The sequence below is a fragment of the Pinus tabuliformis genome, chromosome 3_2 (assembly GCF_031772625.1).
Source record: "Pinus tabuliformis cultivar Carrire ecotype Pingquan chromosome 3_2, CPIR1, whole genome shotgun sequence".
Classification (NCBI taxonomy): domain Eukaryota; kingdom Viridiplantae; phylum Streptophyta; class Pinopsida; order Pinales; family Pinaceae; genus Pinus; species Pinus tabuliformis.
In genome coordinates this window covers 547,027,459-547,051,133 of record NC_142302.1, presented here as the reverse complement: position 1 = coordinate 547,051,133, position 23,675 = coordinate 547,027,459, and the positions used below count along the sequence as shown (strand labels likewise).

General features: G+C 41.6%; 1 protein-coding gene across 1 annotated transcript in view; it reads left to right on the top strand.

Moving 5' to 3' along the window:
• Positions 1–22,379, top strand: part of LOC149181667 (SNF2 domain-containing protein CLASSY 1-like) — a 173,418-nt gene extending 151,039 nt beyond the window's left edge. Inside the window, exons 5-6 of the mRNA XM_089416667.1 lie at positions 19,870–20,043; positions 20,194–22,379. Of these exons, the coding sequence (XP_089272793.1) occupies positions 19,870–20,043; positions 20,194–22,188 (2,169 nt within the window). The 3' untranslated portion in view covers positions 22,189–22,379. The remainder of the gene's footprint in view (positions 1–19,869; positions 20,044–20,193) is intronic.
• Positions 22,380–23,675: the final 1,296 nt, after the last annotated feature.

Genomic DNA, 23,675 nt, shown 5'->3' with positions numbered 1-23,675 from the left:
ATATCTGCAACCTGCTTTTCTGTGGGAACATATTGTAGTTGGACTGCTCCACGTTGTACACAATCTCTGATGAAATGACACTGAATATCAATGTGCTTCGACCTGTCATGAAACACTGGAATCTCAGAGAGCTTTATGCAGAGTGAACACTGGAATCTCAGAGAGCTTTATGCAACTCTGATTATCACACTAGACACTGGTCGCCTCCATCCTTTGCCTGAACAAGCTTACTACAGCTTCTGAAGACATATAGCTTCGCACGTAGTTGTGTTGGCTGCAATATCCTCTGCTTTTGTAGTGCTTAGTGCTACTGACTTATGCTTCCTGCTACACCAAGAAACCATCCCTGATCCAACACTAAAGCAGTACCTGGAGGTACTTTTCCTATCCACTGAACTGCCTGCCCAATCTGCATTTGTGTACCCACAAAGTCTGACGTTCTAATGTCCCAAACATGATATTTTGCTAAATTTGAAAAAATCGAACTCAACCCAAATTTCAACACTAAATTATCATTCATTCAACAGAAGATTGCAATGTAAAATAAAACAAACAGAGCACTGCAATCTAATGACACAATGAACAAGAAATTTCTCAGCTTTTATTATAATGGATGAACTGGGGTTACATGCATATACAACCAAAATTGCTGAGATGAACGTTGGCCTCGTGGATAATATGTTGCACTGCATCGGCCTCCCAAACTGAACTAAACTGCCATTTCTAAGCTCTCCTGTGAATTCTGGATGAATTCACGAAGGGGAGATGGGTGCTTGCCCAATCTCACTAAATCAACTGAGTGTTTGCGTCTTGGGGTTACCAAGGAAGTAGCGAACCAAGTTCCCAACCTCTCATACAAGAAGAAATATCAAATTCAAGATGTCCTCCAATGGTCTTCTCCTCCTCTTTTATAGATCTGATGGACCCCTCTAGAACCTCCTATTTTATTATTATTTTAATCATGGAGCACTTTTCCCTCTTTTATTTAAATTAAAATATTATTTTTAATGCAGGAAAAGGGTAAATTGGTCACCATGTCTCCTCGGGTCACTGAAACTCACATCCAACCATCCCATATTGTAGATTTTCTCGCTCCTATTCCAATGAGCTATTACAGTAAGGTGTTTTGTAAAGTATTCCTCCTGGAATGCCACCTTAAGCGTAATTAATTGAGTCAGGCCCAATAATAACTCTGTTTTTTGAAAGTTTTTGGAATGCACCGGAACGAAAGGTAAATTGTGCGGATGATGAAATATCCCAAGCGAATGCCATCGAACCTCATAGAAACTCCTCAAAACCCCTCCAAAAGCCCCTAGGCCTACTAATGACACCAACCTACACCTGAGACCTGTGTGCCCCCAACTCTGAAAGTCCATCATAACCATGTCATAAGGAACACCACAAAAATGAACATTACAAATCTACTCGCCCCAAGATTGCTTGCCCTCAAGCAATCCAAACTTGTGGACCAATCTGGTGGCCCAATGCCCAGATCCCATACGAACCACTAGGTGACGCTCTGCCTCTGTGTCAACGCACCATGAACGGACCCCTCAATGCCCAGATCCCAGACCAATCTCTGACTGAACTTGTCATCAACAAATCCTCTTGGATCCTAATGCCACCAAGAACAAGTATCAAGACTCCATTGCTCCTGCTGTGCTATAACTCCAATCATGAGTGCTGCTCCATCCACCGTATACCAACTCATCACCTCTCTCCAATCCAACCCTTGGCATAGCCCAAGGTCAACCTCACCATGGTGATGTTGTGCTGAGATACTGATGAGTGGCCAACCTACATCTTGCTTCCAACTTAAGCATGTAGTATCCCTCACCTCTAAGGGCTCCTGTAGTACAATGCTCTTGACTAAAAATGATACTCCATCAATAGGGTACCAACTCATGATCTCTCGCCAATCCAATGCATGAACACCCGTGTAAGGTACAAGTCTACTAGGCTGATATGGGTCCCTGCTCAAATCAGAATGCTCTGCCTGGTCAATCAACAAGATTTGTTTGAGGAAACCTGCCCCTCTCTCTATAGTACGCAAAAGTGGACAAGATGTGCTGCAAGCCCTATCTATATACTCCTGGAGAGGGCTGCGGCTTGGAAACACTGCAACTCTACTGGCTGCCACTGCGTCTATCTGCACCTCATCAATGGGTAGGCCCAAAGATGGATGCACCACCATATCCAACAGAGCCTCTCTCATCTGTTCGGAAGCTCCACGCTTCTCTGGTCTACTCGTCACCTGCAAAACTGTCCTCTCAGGTCCCAATGCCTCTTGATGACCAATATCTGCAAATAATACTTCCCTGGTGGTTGCCTGCACATCTGCTTGCTCCTCTCCTATGGTTGGCCCCAACACTGCTTGCTCCTCCATCATGGGCTCAACATGAGCCACTGGTTGACTCTCCAAAAATGGCCCATCGCGCACACTGTGTGTATCATCTGACTCATGCTCCTCTATGTGCTCTCTATGCTGAAACATCACCGACTCATCTGCTCCCTGATCTCCTTCCCTCATTGGAACACTCGGCTGCTCGTCATACTCCTCTACCACACATGGATGCATATTTGAGCTACTGTCATAACCTCCACATGATTGCTTGTGCTCCTTAGAGGCATCCCCATAAGAACCCATGGGCTCAACTAGAAAGTCAGTAGGACCTCCTCTTGATCTATCTCTGCCATCTCCTCAGTGTCACTCAAGCATGAGTGGTCAGGTCCTTAAGGTTCTTTGCAAACAAAGCAAAGTCCCTTCCTCCTCAACTCATTATTTCCGCATGATCCCCCAAACTTGAGCTCCTGAACAACCCAATGTTCTGCTCAACCGACCTTTCGGCTAGCTCATAAGCAGTTGGTGAAATCGATTGTTCCTTCCTCCAAATGGCCAATAACTCAGATTGCATCTTCTTGCAAATGGCATCACGGTCTCCCATAACTAAAGACAAAATGGACAACATGTTTGTTTTGACTGTGTAAGGATGATGTTTCTTAATGCTAAAGAAGCATCAGAGCATCTGATGGATCAAGTCATCACACCCCATTCAAACATGATTTCATATGTTCTAACTATGGCCATGATTTGCAAAACCTCAAGCTTCTTTCCAAAGGTAGAACTTGCATTGTTGTACAAGTTCTGGAAAGTCTCTACTATCAACTTGAAAACTCTCCTCATAACATCATCATTGAGAGGAGGTATAGGTGCGGTCAGTCTATGTTACTGAGACAAGATGCAACTGGAAGTCTAACCCCTTCACAAGGTTCCTCCAAGAACTTGGGTTGTATGAGAGCAAACATAGTTAGTCTTAGAGCCCAAATGAGTTTCTTCCTTTCTAACTGGTTCACTTCGGAAAGGAGTGCATCTAGTTCATCTAGTTTGAAAAAGACTTTCCATGTGAGCCTGATGTGCTTCAAATCTTTCCCAAGTGCAATTATTTTGTGCCCTATTTCTTGCTTCTTCTACACATCTTTAGGTTGTTCTCTTTGAAGAATGGCATAAACCCCCTTTGAGAAGGGTTTGTTGTTTGCTACTGCTAGGTTATTAAGGAAGTTTATGAATGTCTTATCTTTTTTTTTTAATAACTGAAGAGGGACAAGGACATCAAGTTGACTCATACAAGATTTTGACAACATCATGACAATGGTACACCATAATAGTAGTATGACTAGACCACTCATATACACCTGGTCTTACCCCCTATGTCACAGGGTTCGCCGAATTTGAACATTGAGGTTCGAAATTTGGCGAATCCAAAAAAAAAAATGAAATTCATTTAGGTTCGGCGAACCTGATAGTCGAACCTCAAATTCGAACCTCAATGAATTCGAACCTGAATGTGAACCTAAAGCTAATTTTTTATTTTTATTTTTTTAAATTTGTCGTTCGAGGTTGAGTTTGAGTTGTTTTTGTCAGTGGTTTTAAGGTTTATGAGAAAAACCATATCAGCACATGGTTTTCTCTTGTTTCGCTTACCGCCACTTAGTTTCCCGTGGTGGCCACTAGTTTGGTTTTATTTACCATAGTTGTTGATAGATTTTCACAAGGCAACTTCAGTTTAAGTGTACTCGCTCTATTGTGCACAGTGTTACCATTCCCTGTTGTATTGTCTATAATTTCCTGAATTCAATTTCTAGATGTTGCTTGTCCTCTTCACCCCGGAGCGTGAAGTGAATAATGGTCGTGATTTGTGGCTGGTGGGTGCTCACTGCTACTCATATAGCTTCATTGATTGATTTTTATCTTTTATTACTTTATGTCATATATATATATATATATTGAAAAATATGTATAGTCTAACTTAATGTCAAACCTGAACTTAATAGTTGTCGAACTCAAATTCGAACCCGAACCCGAACCGTGTGACACAGCTTACCCCTAGCAGCTAAGTTGCTGGTACACAAGATTTGCTTTCCTTATACAAACAATATATAGCAGAAACACGAGTCTTCAAGCTCAAAATTTTGTCATACAACAACACTCAGCAACAATAACTCTTCTAGTCACAAATCAAATGAGAATCTTCAAACCCTAGCTCTAACAAGTTCAGCCATACATTAAGACACTTCATACTTGGACATACCTATGAAACCTCTTACAGCAACAACAATTAAATACCTCTGACCTCAAGGACTTAATCACAGACTTCATCTTAGTGAATCGGCCACTCACAACAAGATATTGAATTCCAACAACAAAAATAGCTTCAGAGAGAGTACAATGTAATGAACCTGGAACTTTGTACAACCTGGGTAATGTAGGATGACCAGAACTGCAACAAGCAATCAATTCGTCCCCATTTCAACAAAAAACTTGTTCTTTGAAGCAACGATAGTCAACAGCATATAATCAAGCGATTTGTATGCCAATAATACAAGTTAAGACTTGGAAATATATTCTGCAACAATTAATTGCCCTGTCCAAAGCACGAGACACAAGACAGGCAGCCTCTGTAACTGCCACGATCCTCTGATTGCACACTGACTGTACACTATTTATGCAGAGTGCACATTGGAATCTCAGAGAGCTTTATGCAGAGTGAACACTGGAATCTTAGAGAGCTTTATGCAGAGTGACCTGTGTGAGATAATTAGAGTCGACTTTGAAAATAGTTGACCTTTTTTTTTCAAGAATTCGACCCTTGGCTTGGCTGCATGATATAAATCACAGTCCAACAAAATACAATGAAACTCCGCCCCGAAAAGAAAAAAAAATAGACGTGACTCCTGTCAATTAGTAATCGACTTCCCAATAATAATTTGGACAACTGCTAACAATTAACTCCGCTTCCAGCAAAGTAAGTTCGACCCTTTAATTTTAATACGACAACTTTTGATTATTTTCACGGCCTCCATAGCATTAAAAGAAATTGGCCCCCACTAATGTTTCAATCAAGCCGCATGCATATATATATATATATATATATTTTTTTAAATAATCCACCCTAAATGAAATTAATCGCACTTCCAAGTGACTTGGCCAATATGATTATTAAGTGGGCAACAAAATCCAAGAGAATTTGTCTAATATTCTGCAAAAGACATTTTTGTAGAATGGCTAATGCTTTGGACAAAATTTCTGCAACAAAATAATGGCTTTGGCACCTTCAAAATAGACCTTTGACAATTTGGGATTAAAACCCTCAGGCTGGCAGGATGCACAACTCTGATAACACTGTGATGTCTCAAACGAGATATTTTGCTAAATTTGTAGAAATCATACTCAACCCAAATTTCACAATTAAATTATCATTCATTCAACAGAAGATTGCCATGTAAAATAAAACAAACAGAGCACTGCAATCTAATGACAAAATGAACAGGAAAATTCTTAGTTTTTATTATAATGGATGAACTGGGGTTACATGCATATAAAACTAAAATAGCTGAGATAAACGCTGGCCTCCAAGATAATCTGTTGCACTGCACCAGCCTCCCAAACTGAACTGAACTGCCACTGCTAAGCTCTCCTGTGATTTCTGGATGAATTCACCAAGGGGAGATGGGTGCTTGCCCAATCTCACTAAATCACCCGAGGGTTTCCGTCCTGGGGCTACCAAGGAAGTAGAGAACCGAGTTCCCAAACTCTCATACAAGAAGAAATATCAAATCCAAGATGTCCTCCAATGGTCTTCTCCTCCTCTTTTATGGATCTAATGGACCCCTCTAGAACCTCCTATTCTATTATTATTTTAATCATGGAGCACTTTTCCCTCATTTATTTCAATTAAAATATTCTTTTTAATGCGGGAAAAGGGTAAATTGACCACCATGTCTCCTCGGGCACTGAAACTCACATCTAACAATCCCATCTTATAGATTTTCTTGCTTCGGTTCCAACGAGCTATTACACTAAGGTGTTCTGTCAAGTATTCCTCTCGGAATGCCACCTTAAGCATAATTAATTGAGTTAGGCCCAATAATAACTCTGTTTTTTGAAAGTTGTCAGAATGCACCAGAACGAAAGGAAAATTGTGTGGATGATTAAATATACCAAGCGAATGTTACCAGACCTCATAGAAACTCCTCAAAACCCCTCCAAAAGCCCCTAGGCATGTTGATGACACCAACCCGCACCTGTGACCTATGTGCCCCCAACTCTGAAAGTCCATCCTAACCATGTCATAAGGAACACCACTAAAAGGAACATTACAAATGTCATCCCCTCGAGTATATCTCAACCCATACTCGACTGTGTCGTGAACATACCTCAGAATATGCCTCGTTGCTGCCCAATGTACCCTCTTTGACTCTACCATGAACTGACTTAGGGTATTGGCTGCGAAGCAAATATTTGGCCTAGTGTTGACCAAATAAATGAGAGACCCAATAAGCCGTCTATACAAGGTGGGGTCGACATCCTTGTCATTCGATGCATCTATCTTCTTCCAGTTGGTGATCATGGGTGTAGATATGGGTCTACAATCTTGCATTTTGAACCTCTTCAGAATATCTGTAGCATATCTTCCTTGCCCAAGGAAGATCTCCACATCCTTCTGCCACACTTCCAATCCTAGGAAATAGTGCATCAACCCCAAATCCTTCATGTCAAACTCTGCTGTCAGGTTCCTCTTCCAGTCCTTTATGAGCCCTGATGATCCAGTCAAAAAGAGATCATCCACATACAAAACTAGAATGAGTGACTCACCCTCTACCATCAAATAGTAAAGGTTGGGATCTGCGTCACTCTTGATGAATCCCATCTGCTGCAATTGTCTGTCAATCCTACCATACCATGCCCTAGGAGCTTGCTTGAGTCCGTATAAATATTTCTTCAGTCTGCACACATGAGTTCACCTCTGATGAGTCTCAAAGCCCTTTGGCTATTCCATGTACTCTTCTTCCTCTATCACCCCGTTCAAGAAGGCTGTCTTGACGTCCATTTGGTGAATCTGCCATCCCATCTGAGCTTCTAGGGACATAACTAATCGGATAGAAGTGTATCTGGAAACTGGGGTGAAGGTCTCCTCATAATCTATCCCTTCTTTTTGTGCACACCCCTTTGCCACGAACCTACCCTTGTACTTTTCCACACTGTCTTCTGCAACATATTTGATCTTGTAGATGTATCTAGAACTTACAATTGATCTATCTTCTGGCCTTGGCACTACCTCCCAAACATCATTTTTCATGATAGAGCTATACTCTTCTACTAAGACTTGATGTTGTGTGGCCTCGTGAAAGTTAGAAGGTTCTGCAACCTGCGCCACCAACGCTTGGTACATGTCAAGCTATTTGCGCTGTCTTTTGTTTGTCCTAGGAGTTCCAATAAATTTCTCTGCATCTCTGAATGTCTAACGAACCTCTCTGCTCGCTCGACCACTAGTCGTGGGAGGTTCAGCCAACTCCTCCTCATCCTGCCTCTACTGCTCCAGTTGCTGAGAACTCCTCGGATTTCCTGCACCTGAGGAAATACTGGTACTTGTCATAGTACTCGATCCTTGTGACTGTACTCCTGCCTATCCCACTGGTTGCCCCTGTTGTTGGACCAAAGGAGCTTCAACTGACTAATTCTGATCACCTGCAGGCATCTCACGAGATCTCCTGAAAGCTCAGTCCTCCATGAACTTCACGTCTTGCCTTACTACAGTGTTCTGATTGCTAGGAATGTAGATTATGTATGCCTTTGAGGTTTCATTTTATCCAACGAAGAACCCCTTCTCTGCAGTCTGATCCAGTTTGGTATGTTTATCATTTGGCACGTGGCTAGCTTTGAACAATAAACTCTTGACATGGGGTGTAGGCCTAACATGCGGTTGGGTTGGACCCAACCATTGTCCTTTATGAATATCTTGCTTCGAAAACTTCAAGTCCTAAATTAAGAACAACTTAAACAAGTAATTTGTAGCTTTTCCATGTACTCTGATTAACATTATTTTGTGGGAAAGGAATGCAAATATCTTCCAATCAAAAGACATTCCCATAGAGTTCTTATTGGGTTTCATTACAAAACCATGCAATGAATACAAAACTAATCCCAAGGTCAACTAGTCGCACATTCCTATTCAGCCTTAGATCAGTAAAGAAATTCCTTGGGGATATTTTCATGGTGCCTCCCAAGGACACCCTCCCAAATGTGGCATTGGAGTCATATTGCTCCTCTCACAAAATCATCACTTCCTTGTTCGATATTGCGTAGGATGGGAATCAAACAATCATACAAAATTCATTGCCTTCCACACAATCCTCTTTGTTGCATCCCAAAAAACATGTAACAAAGCTACAAATCATGAATGATTCCTTAAACAAGCTAGAAATTGAGAATATATATCTCCAGATGGTGGCTTAAGGCATTTGTTAGGCTCTTCAGTCATTTGAATTGACGTCTTTCACCCACATTCTCCAAGAAGTCAACATTCAGGCTGATTCTCTTTCAAAGGAAGGTTTGGAGATGCACACAAGCCAAGTTTTAAATATTGCAGTCTTGGATGAGGAGGTCGTGGATCAAATAAACATACACTCTTAACAACTTCAACTCTCTTCTTGTTATTCTCATGTAGGTCTTTTGGTTTTTGATTTTTTTTTTTTCATTTTCTATATATTTGAGTAAAGGATTACAACATTGTAAGAAATATATGATCAAGAGATTCAAAGAAAGGTGTATTTTTTGTAAGCAACACTAGAGGGCATAGATAAAAGGCATACATACTCGAAGGAAAGGAAAACAATTTCTCCTTCATATGAGAAGGTAGGAAGACAATGAACATAATAGTCAGAAACATGTATATTCATTTTCTATAAATATAAAATCTATTTTTCTTATGAAAAAATGTTTGGTTAATTATGAATTAGTTAATTAGGAATATTAGAATTAATATTAGGGGTGGTAGGAGGGAGAGGGGTGCTTTATGATGCCAAAGAAACTAAAGTTCTAGAGTATTCATGGGGTTTAGGACATTTGATGAACAACTAAGCGGAAATCAATGGTCTCTTCCAAGGCCTTCAATTGGCTAAAGAAATCAAGTCCATTCACGCACAGTGTTGGGAGATTCTCTTCTCATACTTTAGCTTTTGGTCAAGGGGTCTAGCCCAAAGGAGAAATCTTTAGAGATCCTTATGAAAAGAATAAGAAAATTGGCAGAAACAATACCTTCAATAGCATATTTTCATGTTCTTTGTGCCTTGAATAGAGAGGCCGATTATTTAGCGAATGAAGGTTGTAAATTGGGGTTGGGGGAGTTGAGAGTAAATGGGATTTTTAGGCCTTCTTAATCCCCTAATTTAACTTGAAATCAATTTCTCTTGATAAATCAAGAATGGAACAAAAAAACATTTTGTTACATAAAAAATAGGGGGGCCTATGGGCAATGTGGCAACCCAAATGATTAATAAGCATGGAGACAAGCCAAGCACTTATATCCCACTTAATATATGAATTTGCAGTTTGGGATGATAATCCTTCTTTGGCATCTAAGTACACAGTTCCCTTCATTTTAGATCGGGCATAGGTGGGCTAATATCATTCTCCAGCAAGGGATAATTGTGAAGAGTAATGTTGCTCAGTGATCTCTCAGATGTAGGATTCATGCAAAGGGTTGGCCCAGGATTATCCCATTGTCATCCTTCACTGGAAATCAAGAAACAAAGTTTCCCTTCGACCTCGGCTCATGCTACTACAACGACAACGAGATGAAAAGCTTTATTTCTCTATGGAGACGTCCTCTTTGTGGCGCAAGTAATGCATAGGTTAGTTATAAAATTGATCACTTAAATCAATTTCTCTTGATAAATCAAGAATGGAAGAAAAAAACATGTTGTTACATAAAAAATAGGGGGGCCTATGGGCAATGTGGCAACCCAAATGATTAATAAGCATGGAGACAAGCCAAGCACTTATATCCCACTTAATATATGAATTTGAAGTTCGGGATGATAATCCTTCTTTGGCATCTAATTACGAAGTTCCCTTCATTTCAGATCAGGCACAGGTGGGCTAATATCATTCTCCAACAAGGGATAATTGTGAAGAGTAATGTTGCTCGGTGGTCTCTCAGATGTAGGATTCATGCAAAGGGTTGGCCCAGGATTATCCCATTGCCACCCTTCACTGGAAATCAAGCAAGTAATGTACAGGTTAGTTATAAAATTGATCACTTAAGTGTTTAGTTGCATGCCTATAGTGTGGAGATAGTAATTTGGAATGAGGAAAACTTCAAAAATAGGGTGAAAAGAGTCTCCTGTGCCTATTTGGAATTATGGAATAGTTCTCTATATTTAATTGAGGATGTTCCTTGGTTGAATTGGGGAGATTTTTTGTGGGTATATTTTGTTCATGGAAAATTATCAATCAAGTGAGTCAACTACCAACCTACTAATTGATTGGCAAGATTGTGAAGAATTCAATGAGGTTCCAGCCGACTACATGTTGGTTTTGGGATATTCAGGTAGAAAAATTACGATCGTGGCAAACTTTCGATTGATGGAGCCAATAGTCAGCCTAATAATTTGGTGGTTGAGGATTGTGGCGAATGTGGGGTGTTTTCGTTGGTTTGCTCATTAGGTTCAGTAAGAGAGCCCAGGGGCTCTTATCTGATTTTCAAGCCAAGTTTTGTGGGCTTTGTGTCGCTCTCATAACATTATTCAAAATTTTGAATTGTTGTATTTTTTACTTGGTGAAAGTTATTGTTGTTGGACATAGCGTCAGTTTAATCATAGTGTGCAACCATAAGAAGTCAATAACCCAACTTGCGAGGAAGATAGATTCTTTACAATTATACGTTCTAACTCTTAAATTAAAACACAAACACATTACATCAACTTCCTGGGTGATGGAGTATCTTCAAGGAGTAAAAGAAAAAGTAGTTGAAAATGAAGAGGAAGTGGATGTGTTGCGCATGTAGATTGAGGAGCTTCAAGCATAGGTCAATAGTTTAACTCTTAGTTTGAATCACACTAGCAGTTCAAGCAATCCAAAATATGTCAATTGTCTGGACTTAAATGAACTACTTGTTCAAGACTGTAGCAGGTTTATAATGGTAAAGGACTATACAAGTATTCAAAGGTGGAATGGTTTCTAATTTTTTTTTGCTAAGGCATTTTTGTAAGGTGTACACCTACAAAACCATCCCTCTTGATGTTCAAAATAGTGATCCTCTAAATGAGGTTGTAGTACTTTTGGATTAGAGGGGTTTGTATTAAATTTCGTCAACTTAGATATGTACTTCTTGATGTATTTGCATAATTGAATATAATACAAAATCCTCATTCTAGTTTAAAAAATTATTAGAATTAATGTTATAATATATAGTGGTATTCGATATTTTAATGTTAATTAATTAATATTATATATTAAAAATATATATTAATAATTAATTATAATTTATTATAAACATAATATATATTATCAATCTAAATTAATTACGACTAACTATATTAAATGTCATTTTGATAGACTAAATGTTTTTACTTTTTATGTTTTTTTGGCTTTAAAAATTAGTTAATTAATGAAAAACTCGATAAAAATTGGAGTTTTTTGGCTTTAAAAAATAGCTAATCCACTTTTATAGGAAAAACAGTGATAAACAAAGCAATAGTTGAAAATTGAAATGCATACACAAAATTCAGAAATATAAGTAAACACCCATGTGATCACCAAAAAACACCATCCAACTAAGCCATTTTATTATAAATTTGGAGCAATAGTACAATGGGTATGAAAGGAGTGCACCTGGGCTTACCTCAATGGCAAGCTAGACAAGCCCCAGGTTGGAGAATACAACACCTTGATGAGAGAGTGAGCTGCCCCAAAAATGCCCTGCGATGCCCAAGAGGAGATGCATTGTTTGCTGGAAAAGAACTGTTGAAAGTCGCACCTCCGCTGCTCAAAAATTTCTGCAAAATTAGCACAGGGCTCCTCTCAATAAACCCACCAAAACCCATAAAGGTTTTGGTCTATTTCTGACCTCCGAAAATTGGCCCCAAGTACCACGTCCTCCTCAAACTGGATGGAAAATATGGCCTGTCTGGAAATGCACTAAAGAAGCCCTCCAATCACTCCAAAAGTGTTGAATTCTACTCATCGGATGACTTCCTCAAATTCCCGGTACAATCCAACTCCCCAACCCCTTTCCTCAACCTCCCACGTGTGGCTAGAATTGGGCTCCTGCGCTGGCCTTGGGTGAGAAGAATTCGACCTTCCTCAATGCAACAATCTCTGACCCCAAAACTCTTCACCAAGCTTTGTCTTCTGTTGGAGTAGCTATGCAAAAATTTTCCCAGCAAATGCCACCCAGAAGATAGCTGAAATAAGTGGCACATGATCCCCTACTGCATCCTCCTGGAGCACAAGATTTGTTGAGTGAAATGGCTGTTCGATGCACCCTGAGCTCCACAAATCTCCCTCCAATATGGCACAATCTTACCTTCCTAGGGGGGACTCGTAGTCCACCGAAAAAAGGGTGAGCTCTCCCCTTGGAAATCTCTGCGCTGAACAACACTGTTACCCGACCAAGTAGCTCGAGCAACAAGAGAAATGTTAGATTGACAAAAGACTCCAATAGCTGTTAGGACCCTTCTATTTATAATTTTTGAGTTTCCTTCCCCATGTGGGCCCCCCCATCAAGCATTTCGACCTCCTACCTTAGCAACTCGAATTTCCCTCCAAGGAAGTGCATACTCCATGTGGGTGTGGCCTCCACCTCCCACTAACAAAATGATTTCGGCCTCCATCTCCTAAGTCTTGGTCCAAAAATTTCGTGGGCCCCATAATAGACAAAATTGTGAAATTAAATTCAGGGAAATTATTCTAGGAAGGAACATCACAGTCCTCCCCTCCCAAATGTTGTTTGTCCCCAAGCAAATGCAGTGCTGGATGCTGAAGTATGTGCTCACCCTCCCAAGTGGCATCCTCATCCGGTAAATTTCTCTAGTGTACCAAGTATTCTCTGATGGTTCTGCTCCTCAACTTCCTTTCTCTAGTCTCCAAAATGGCCTCCGGCTCTAACACAAGATGTCCCTCATTATCTAGTGGAGGTAACTCTATGGCTGTTTGAGGCATGAGACATGAAAAGCATTGTGGACCTTGATTCCTGGTGGAAGATCTAGCTCATAGGCCACCTCCTCAACTCTCCTAATCAACTAGTATGGCCCATAAAAACAGGATTCTAGCTTCTCGGCCCCCTTATGTTTTAGCATGGACTATCTATGTGGTTGTAGCCGCAGGAAGACTATGTCCCCCTTCTCAAACTGCCTCTCAATCCTGTGTCTGTTTGCATACACTTTCTGTTGATTCTGAGCTGTCAACAGTTTTTCCTTGAGAGCCTTGAGGATATCTTGGATCCAATCTTTGGTCTTTGGGGCCCGACTGTCTCCAAAAACAATGTCAGCAAAAGATAAAGCGTCATAACCATACAAGTCACGGAAAGGTGACATACCAATGGACATGTGGTGGGTGGTGTTGTAGTAGTGCTTGCCCAAATGCAACCACTGGATCCATGCTCTCTGTTGCCTGGTCACATAGTTTCGTAGGTAGCCCTCTAACCATTTGTTGACCCTCTTAGTTTGGTCGTCTGTCTGTGGGTGGTAACTGGTGCTGGGGGTGAACTTTGTGCCCACTAATTGGAAACACTCTTGCTAGAATGCTCCCATGAAGCAGGTGTCCCTGTTACTGACTATGGTCTTGGGTAGACCATGTAAGCGGAAGACCTCCTTGAAAAACAGCTCTGCTACTTGGAAGCAAAATACTGGGCTAGAATAGCAAAGAAATGTGCATATTTGATCAACCGATCCACCACCACATATATACAATCTCTACCCTACACCATAGGAAGCCCCATGATAAAATCCGTAGAGATACTTTCCCATTTTCCCTTAGGAATGGGAAGTGGCTGCAACAACCCGACTGGATGGGTCAACTCTCTGTTGTTCCTTTGACAAGCCTCACACTCTTGCACATACCTCAACACATCTCCCTTGAGGCCCTTCCACGTGAAGCGCTCTCTGATCGTCCTGTACATCTTCAAGAACCCCTGGTGTCTTGACAATAGGGAGTCATGGGCTGCGTGGAGAATCCTCTCCCTCAATTGTGAACCTGACACCAAGAATATGCGTCCTTTGTAGTAGATGATGTCAACCATCACCTTGTAACACTCATCAGCATGTGTACCCTCCAAAACATCACACGCCCGTCGATCTTTGGAGTACTCTACCAACAACTGTGTCTTCCAATCATGACAAATGCTCATGAGTGAAAGTGTCGCGGGCATCTTGGCTAATGTATCTGCTACTATATTGTGCTTGCCCTTGACATACTCAATGTCAAAATCATAGGCCTGGATCTTGCTAACCCAACTCTGTTGCCTGTCATTGAAGCCCTGTTGCCCCATGAAATGACGAAGACTGTTGTGGTCAGTCTTCACTCTAAATTTGTTGCCCACTAGGTACTGTTGGAATTTGGCCAATGCATGCATAATGGCCAATATCTCCTTGTCGTAAATAGAATACGACCTCTGATGCAGAAGGAGCTTCTAGCTCTCAAAAGCGATGGGGTGGCCATCCTGTGACAATACTATGCCATCTCCTTCACCTGATGCATCACACTCCAAGGTGAAGGGCTGAGTGAAATCTGGGAGTGCTACTACTGGACAATTGCTCATCACCTCCTTGAAGTGCTCAAATGTTGACTATGCTCTATTTGTCCATGCAAAATCCCCCTTCTTGGTCAGATTTGTGAGGGGAGTTGCCAATTGTGAGAAGCCCTTCGCGAACTTCTTGTAATAGGTGCATATGCCACGAAGCCCCTCAACTCAGTGACATTCTGAGTCACATTAGAGCATCTTTATCAACCCAAACTCGCACTTGGACAGTTTGGCGTGGAACTGTTGCTCCTCTAAAATGCATAACACCGCCTCCAAGTGTTGTAGATGCTCCTCCTAGGTCACGCTGTAAAGCAAAATGGCATCGAAGAATACCAATACAAATTTCCGCAACTGCCCACGTAACACATGGTTCATGCAGGACTGAAAGGTGGCAGGTGTGTTGGTTAGCCTGAAGGGCATAACCAAGAACTCAAAATTTCCATAGTGGCATCTGAAGGTCGTCTTGAGGATGTCCTGATCCCTCACTCTGATTTGGTGGTACCCCAAATGCAAGTCTATCTCAGAGAAGTACTTGGCTCCTCTAAGCTCATCAATGCGTGGAATGGGGTAGCGGTTCTTCAGGGTCTTCTTGTTGAGTGCTCGGTAATCTATGCACATGCGCAATGTCCCATCCTTCTTCTTCACCATAACAACTAATGAAGCGAAGGGGCTAGAGCTAGGCCTCACATGCCCAAGTGCTAGTAACTCCTGAATGGCTCGCTCAATCTCATCCGTGTAGGCCTTGGGATGTCTATATGGAGTGGTAATAACCGCTTGTACCCCCAACTCTAGCTCAATCGTGTGCTCAAATCCTCTGTCAGGGGGTTGCCTTGGTGTTGCGTCCCTAAACACTACCAGATACCTATCCAAGATGGCCTGTATGTTGGGGTGTGGTGGCTTGGGCTGTCCCCCATACTTAGAAATCCTCAACTCCACTGCCATTGCTATGTCCACATGCCTCAAGTTAGCCTCCATCCTGTGCACTTAAACTGTCTATGGAGGATATGAATGCATGCCCCAAAGAACAACTAACTTGCCATCTGACCCTGTGAACTTCATCTCCAACTTCCTCCAATCCGTAGTGACCCGCCCAAGGGAGTAGAGCCACTGGACACCCATCACCACATTGGTGTTTGGTACATCCACCATGAAGAAATGATTCGTCATCAAGTAGTTCCCCATGGTCACTATCAAAGCGGGGACATATCGGGTATGCTGCATGGTACTATCCCTCAACACTAGGACTGAAAACCCCTCAAACTCCTTTGTAGTGATACCCCGCCTCTGAACCATCTGTGCATCAAATGAAATTGTGGGTGGCCCCACTGTCTACTAGAAAAGAGTCACGATGCCCCTGCATTGTGCCTTTGATCCTTAGGGTAAAAAATTTGGGAACCCCATGCAAAGAAGCTAGGACTCCTCCAAATTGTGTGAAAGATGCTCCCCTAGGTGGTGCTGGTGGTGGTGGTCCCCTCTCTACACGCGTCTTGCTATCAAACCCGCCTATCTCCAACTCCACATCATCCTCCTGGCCACTATCATAGAAGACCTCAATGTAATGGGCCTTTCCCATTGTACATCTATGGCCTGGTGCCCAAGGCTCCCGACAAGTGAAGCATAGCTTCCTCCTCCGTAGGTCTCTCCTGGTCTCCTCATCTAATAGTCCATGCTACCAAACTGCTAGCTGTGGTGCTGGCCTTGTGTCATGTCCCTTCTCTGGGTAGGGAGCCTGTGATGGTATGGGTGCTCAAGTCTTGGGGATTGCCCCTTGCAAATCCTTGGCACAAGTCACAACCTCTTGCAAAGTAGTGGGTCTGCGAGATCTCATCAGCCCACGCAATGGCTCAAACAAGCTCTCTACAATTGTGTACACCCGCCTGGCATCGGACAAATCTGGCACCATGATTGAGACTCTCAAAAACTTTGATATATATTGCTTTGGATGGCCAGTCTGCTTGAGCTGGGTGAGCTCTCCAAAATGAGCCTTTGGGTCCCTCCTATCAAAGTGCTTCACCACTGCTCGTGTAAAGTCCTCATAAGAGGTCACGCTAGCATGCCCTAGCATTGTCAAGCCATGAAACCACCAATCGTGTGCCTCTCCCTCGAAGTGCAAGGTAGCCATTTTGATGCCTTCCACCTTTGCCATCCGGTTAAGTTGGAAATAGGTATCCAACTTCTCCACCCAAGCTCAAGTTGTGCACTTGGTAGATCCATCATATGTGGGAAAATACATCCTCCCAATGGTACGCTGCAACTTTGAACTCTGCGTGCTAGACCCCCCACTGCTCCTGCCTTTCTCGTTTTGCTTGAGGTGGCAGTAATCTCTGAAGGACAAAGATGCTTTGAAATCTTCCCCCGTGGATTGCCATTCTTGGAAATAATCTCCCATGGGCATCTGATCATCCGGCCCACCTTGCTCACTCGATAACGAAGGTAAAAATCTAGGAAGCGTAGTCCTGGTTGGCCCACTGAAAGCTATTGGGTGAGTGGCTGGTGAAGGGTGGTCATACTGTTGTGAGGCCCCTGAAGTATCCCTAAATAGGAACTCATGATGGATGCTCTTGTCCCTATTCTGTTGCTTGAGTTCCTCCAACATCTCCTTTTTCCCTTTGGCTAAATCATTTAGGGCCTTTAAGAGGCTATGAAATGTTGCTTCCTCCTTGCTCCTTGACTCCCCCATATTTGCCACCACTATTGCTTTCCCGGGTGTCTCAGTATCAGGTGTGATCTCTAGCTCTCTTTCTCTGCTCCAGTATCTCTACCTTCGATAAGTAATGTCCTACCTATCCTCTTCGTTCATAGGAAAGATCTACATGGATGAGCCAAGAACGGAGCTCTGATACCATTGTAATATTCGTAATTAGGAAAAACAGTGATAAACAAAGCAATAGTTGACATACATACACAAAATTCAGAAATATAAGTAAACACCCATGTGATCACTGAAAAACACCATCCAGCTCAGCCATTTTATTATAAATTTGGAGCAACAATACAATGAGTATGGAAGGAGCACACCTAGGCTTGCCTCAATGGCAATCTAGACAAGCCCCAGGTTGGAGAATACAACGTCCAGATGAGAGAGTGAGCTGCCCCAAAAATGCTCTGCGCTGCTCAAGAGGAGATGCACTGTGTGTTGGAAAAGAACTCTCGAAAGACCCACCTCTAGTGCTTAGAAAATTATGCAAAATTAGCCCCAGACTCCTATCAGTAAACTCTCCAAAACCTAGAAAGGGTTTGGTCTAGTTTTGACCACTGAAAATTGGCCCCAAATACCACGTCCTCCTCAAACTGGCTAGAAAATATGGTCTGTCTGGAAATGCACTAAAGCAACCCTCCAATCACTCCAAAAATGCTAAATTCTACTTCCTGGATGACTTCCTCAAATCCCCGGTACAATCCATCTCCCCAACTCCTTTCCTCAACCTCCCACGTGTGCCTAGAATTGGGCTCCTGCACTGGCCTTGGGTGAGAAGAATTCGGCCTGCCTCAATGCAGCAATCTCTAACCCCAAAACTCTTCACCAAGCTTGGTCTTCCCCTAGAGTAACTATGCAAAATTCCCCCTCAACAAATGCCACTTGGAAGATAGCTGAAATAAGTGGCACGTGATCCCCTACTGCGTCCTCCTGGAGCACGAAATTCGCTGAGTGAAATGGTTGTACAATGCACCTTGAGCTCCACAAATCTCCCTCCAATATGGCACAATCTTACCTTCCTAGGTGGCACTCGTAGGTGAAAGAAGGGTGAACTCTCCCCTTGGAAAGCTTTGCACTGAACAACACTGTGACTCGACTAAGCAGCTCGAGCAACAAGAGAAATGTTAGATTGACAAAAGACCCCAATAGTTGTTAGGCCCCTTCTATTTATAGATTTTGAGGTGCCTTCCTCCAAGGAAGTGCATACTCCATGTGGGTGTGGCCCCCACCTCCCACTAACAAAATGATTTCAGCCCCCATCTCCTAAGTCTTAGTCCAAAAATTTCGTGGGTCCCATAATAGAAAAAATTGCCAAAATCATGAAATTAAATTCAGGAACATTATTCTAGGAAGGAACGGAAGTTAAAAAAAAATTGGAGTCTTGACTTGCAGTGGCCCAAGATTTCAAGAACACTTCAAATCTATCCACCAATATAAACAATATATTATGTTAATGTAAAACAATATAATAAATGCAAAAATTTACAATCAAAAGATTAATTAATACATAGTCAAAGATAAAGTGATTGCCATAATCCTGTCCTCCTACACGGAGTGATAATACAAATGAGAGTATAGCTTATGTACAGTTATACAATACATATTTACTATTTGTTATGTGGGTTTTTTTCTTGTATTGCTATTATGATGTTCATATCATATCACACCTTATTTTCAAGTAATGGTTATTATCTTTGGTAAATGTGCTTATGCGAACTTGGCAGTTTCCAATGCATCAAATTATATACATAGAAAGAGAGAGTGGGAGCAACTGTCTTAATTCTCTGAGGGGCTTGCCTTGTGTTTATGTAGCTCTGGATTTCAATCTATTTGCATAATCAAATTAGTGAGTCTTCTCAACCAGGTAAAATATTACGGAAGATACATTAAAGAAGTACTTGATTGCTATGTGCTAAAGCAATCCAAAAATTGTGATTGCTCAATCTCATCCTAAAGAAACCTAATGCGATGAATCCGGAAGAAGATCTAAGCAATTATGATGATCGCAGAAACCTTAAAGATAAAATACTCATCCTTTTTGTTTGATGATTTTATTTGTGCTGATAGTCTTCCATTGGTTGATTGGCATAGGACCCGAGAAAAACAGCAATAACTGGCAACTTGACGGAAGTAGATATAGAAGATGATGAAGACAATCATTTTTGCATTGATGGGCACGAGTTTGTCTTGGATGAAGAAGTTGGACTTATTTGCCAGTTATGCAATTTTGTAAAAGCAGAGATAAATAACATCTTTGAGCCATTTGTAAGTAAACACATGATATGGATACTTTGCCATTGGACATGAAAAATAGTGGTTTATGGATGAACTTTGGTCAAAATAGGAAAATGATGTTATTGTATCTTCTCTAATCCAAAATAGGCTGATATTCCATTTGTACCTTGCAACGTACAGGGGGTATGGAATTCAGGAAGAAGCAGAAGCATATCAAGCTATCACTTGCACGAGGATAATTGTTCTAGAGACATGGCAATTCACATTTTGGATTCCTTAAAGGGATTACCATCCTTCCAGTCTCATGATTTGTCTGAGAAGCCCAATTCTGTATGGAAAATAATTCCAGAGTTGGAGAAGAAAATGAATGCTCACCAAAAACGGGGATTTGAATTCCTGTGGAGAAACATTGCTGGTTCATTAATCCCAGATGAAATGGAGGCATCATCATGCAGTGATCGTGTTGGAGGTTGTGTTATTGCTCATGCTCCTGGGACAGGAAAATCACTCATGATTATAAGTTTCCTACAAAGTTATCTGAGTTTGTTTCCAGCCTGCAAACCATTAATCATTGCCCCCAAAAGCATGCTCCATACATGGAAAAGGGAGTTTAACAAGTGGAATGTTAACATTCCCGTTTATATTCTGAGCCCATTAAGAGACTTCACAACGAGGGAGTCCCCTTTTAGAGGATCTGTAATGTCTATGTCATGTAAAGCACCCATCAGACAGGTCTATAATATTTACAGCATAAAAATGCTACATGAGTGGCATAAGAAGGAAAGTGTGTTGATAATGAGCTACTCTTTGTTTTACACTTTCTCCAATGAAGACAATGACAAAATGTCTGAAGAGACCAGGCAGATAGGAAGGTACCTTAGAATGAGTCCAGGCCTTTTAATTCTTGATGAAGGCCACATTCCTCGGAGTCATAACTCAAAGATTTGGAATTTGTTAATGAGAGTGAATACAAGGCTGCGAATTCTGCTATCTGGAACTTTGTTTCAGAACAATTTTGAAGAATACTTCAACACACTCTGTTTGGCAAGACCAACCTTTGTTGATCGTATTTTGCAACTGAAGAATCACCAGAGTGAAGTCTCTGAGGAAGTGGTGAAGGAGAAGATAGCCAGACGCTATTTTGTGGAGCAAATTTTAAAAAGGATAAATACTGGAAGAAGCAGAGAAAGAAGCGCATGTCGTCAACTGTTAAAATCCATGACTGAAGACTTTATTGACGTTTATAAAGGAGATATTTTAAATGAACTTCCCGGTTTAAGAACCTACACCGTGATGTTAAGGCCAACACCCCTGCAAGAGACACTTTTCAGAAGAATACATGAAATAGTTCATATGAAAAATTCCACCTGTTCAAATGTGGAGCTGGAGATGATGATCTCAATTGCCTCCATACATCCATGTCTTCTCAAAGATCTGGTATTCATTGAAAAGTACTGGGGGGTTAACCATCCTGACCTTGAAGTGGGCACATGCAGAAAAGATCACACTCAAGGGATCAAATTGAAATTTGTGGTTGATATCATCAGGCTCTGTTGTGAGAAAGGGGAAAAGGCATTGGTTTTCTGCCAGTATATTTCACCTTTGCAACTCTTGGAGGAAATTCTTGAGTTCCACTTCCATTGGTGCAAAGGCCAAGAAATACTACTGCTCAAGGGGAAACACCATCTGCATGAGCGTCAGGGTATAATTGATAAATTCAGTCAGCAACCAGGAAAGGCACGCGTCCTGCTTGCATCAATCAAAGCTTGTGGCATGGGAATCAATCTAACAGAAGCTTCACGGGTGATCCTTCTGGATCTTGTGTGGAATCCATCTTGCACAAAGCAAGCAATCGGCCGTGCATTCCGCATAGGTCAAAAGAAGGTTGTTCATGTGTATCAGCTTGTGGCACACGGAACTTTGGAAGAGGAAAAATGCAGAAAAGCAGATTGGAAAGAATTGCTGTCGAGTTTGATCTATGTTGGAGAAAATTCAGGTGGAGACCATATTGGCCAGCATGTGCAACAGCAAGCTCTCCAAATTGAAGATGATATGCTTAAGCAGCTAGTGGTAAAGGATCACATGAGTATGTTTCAAAGAATCTTTAAACACGAGGATATTCACAAGCAAAAAAGACAGTCTTGTGACGTTGATGATATTTTACACTTTCAATGACCGCCCACATACTTGCATATAAATTTTGTGCGTGACATGACAAGCTTCCAATGTACATTTTACAATGTTCTGTGCACCACGCATTGTGGATGTGTTGATATCAATGGGGGTATTAGCAAACAAGTTTGTTGCACACTGTATTGTATAGACTGACGTTAATGATGTCCATATACTTACTACATTTTTTTTTCAGAGAACATGCATATATGTATGTAGATAAACCTGTTTTCAGACAAGATAATGTCTCTCTCGCACTGTTTTTTTATCAGTGAAAAACTCAATTTTGTATACATGATGTGACATGACAGCCTTCCAAATGTACATTTTTTACTGTTGTGTGCTCTCATGGATTATGATGTGTCGATGAGAATGGTTGCCCTGAAACGATTGTATATGAAAACATGAACCAATAGAGCCCGTGTTTCCGTTTGTTTTTCAGACATGGGTGTCTGATGATTTGGATGATATATATGTTAATGGACTTAGTCCATGAGCTATTGAGAAAATTAAAAAAGAAGGGCATACCTGTAAGAATTTGAAATGTTCATTTCCCTTAGGTCTGCTAAAGCCTGGTAACTACACAGGTAAGTATCACTGTTAATAATTAAATTTGAATTAGAAAAATACGTTGATAAAAAGAATGTTTTTTTATCGATTTATAAATTAAAATCTCAGGCGGAAGGCTAGACGGTGGCAGTGATCCTCGGGGGTGTTTTTAGTTCCATGCTTCTGGCGTTTGGGTGAGTTCTGGTCCGCTGTGGTTTTGGGCAAGAGCTTTGTTCCTGGTCCCGGTGTTAAGCAGAGCAGTGCGAAAGGAACTGGCGAGAAATTGCCAGGTTGCTGCATCGTTATTCGGAGTCAACCTCCTTCAGTGGCTTTGGGGTAGGTCGAGGTTGACCTGGTGTACGTGTTCCAAAGCTGTCTCGCTTCTGGGTGCGAGGGTTCTGTTCCGTGGGCGGCTTGTGGTTATTTCGGTGTATTGTTTGGTTTCTTTTGTGCGAGAGTGCGTCTCTAGGGTGCTGGGTAGTCGAAGGCAGTCTTACAGCGGATAGCATAGCAGACGGGATAGCGAATAGCAAATAGTAGACAGGGGCAGCGGTGTTCAGACAACAGCAACGAGGAGTAGGTCCCAGACCGATTTCTACAGTCACGCAGTGATCAAAGAAAATAGGTTGGACAACAAATGCATTCAAACATGACAATGGACAAGAAATTTCAGAATGTGCTCCACAAATGATTTAGTACATGTGAAAATTGCCTCATTCATCAAAACTCAGAAGTGGGTTTGGGTTAATGCCAAGCAATATTGGGGCATTTTAAAATGAACACTAGCTCGTCTAAAATGGGAGCAGACAAGGGAAAATTGGTCTCAAAGGGAAAGTAATCTAGCCCTTCACAATAAGCACTCAAACAAGTCCCCTCTATAAGCATGTGGCAACAAAAAGTCTACAGAAAAAGTTATTGATGATTTTGCCTTTAGTCCCACA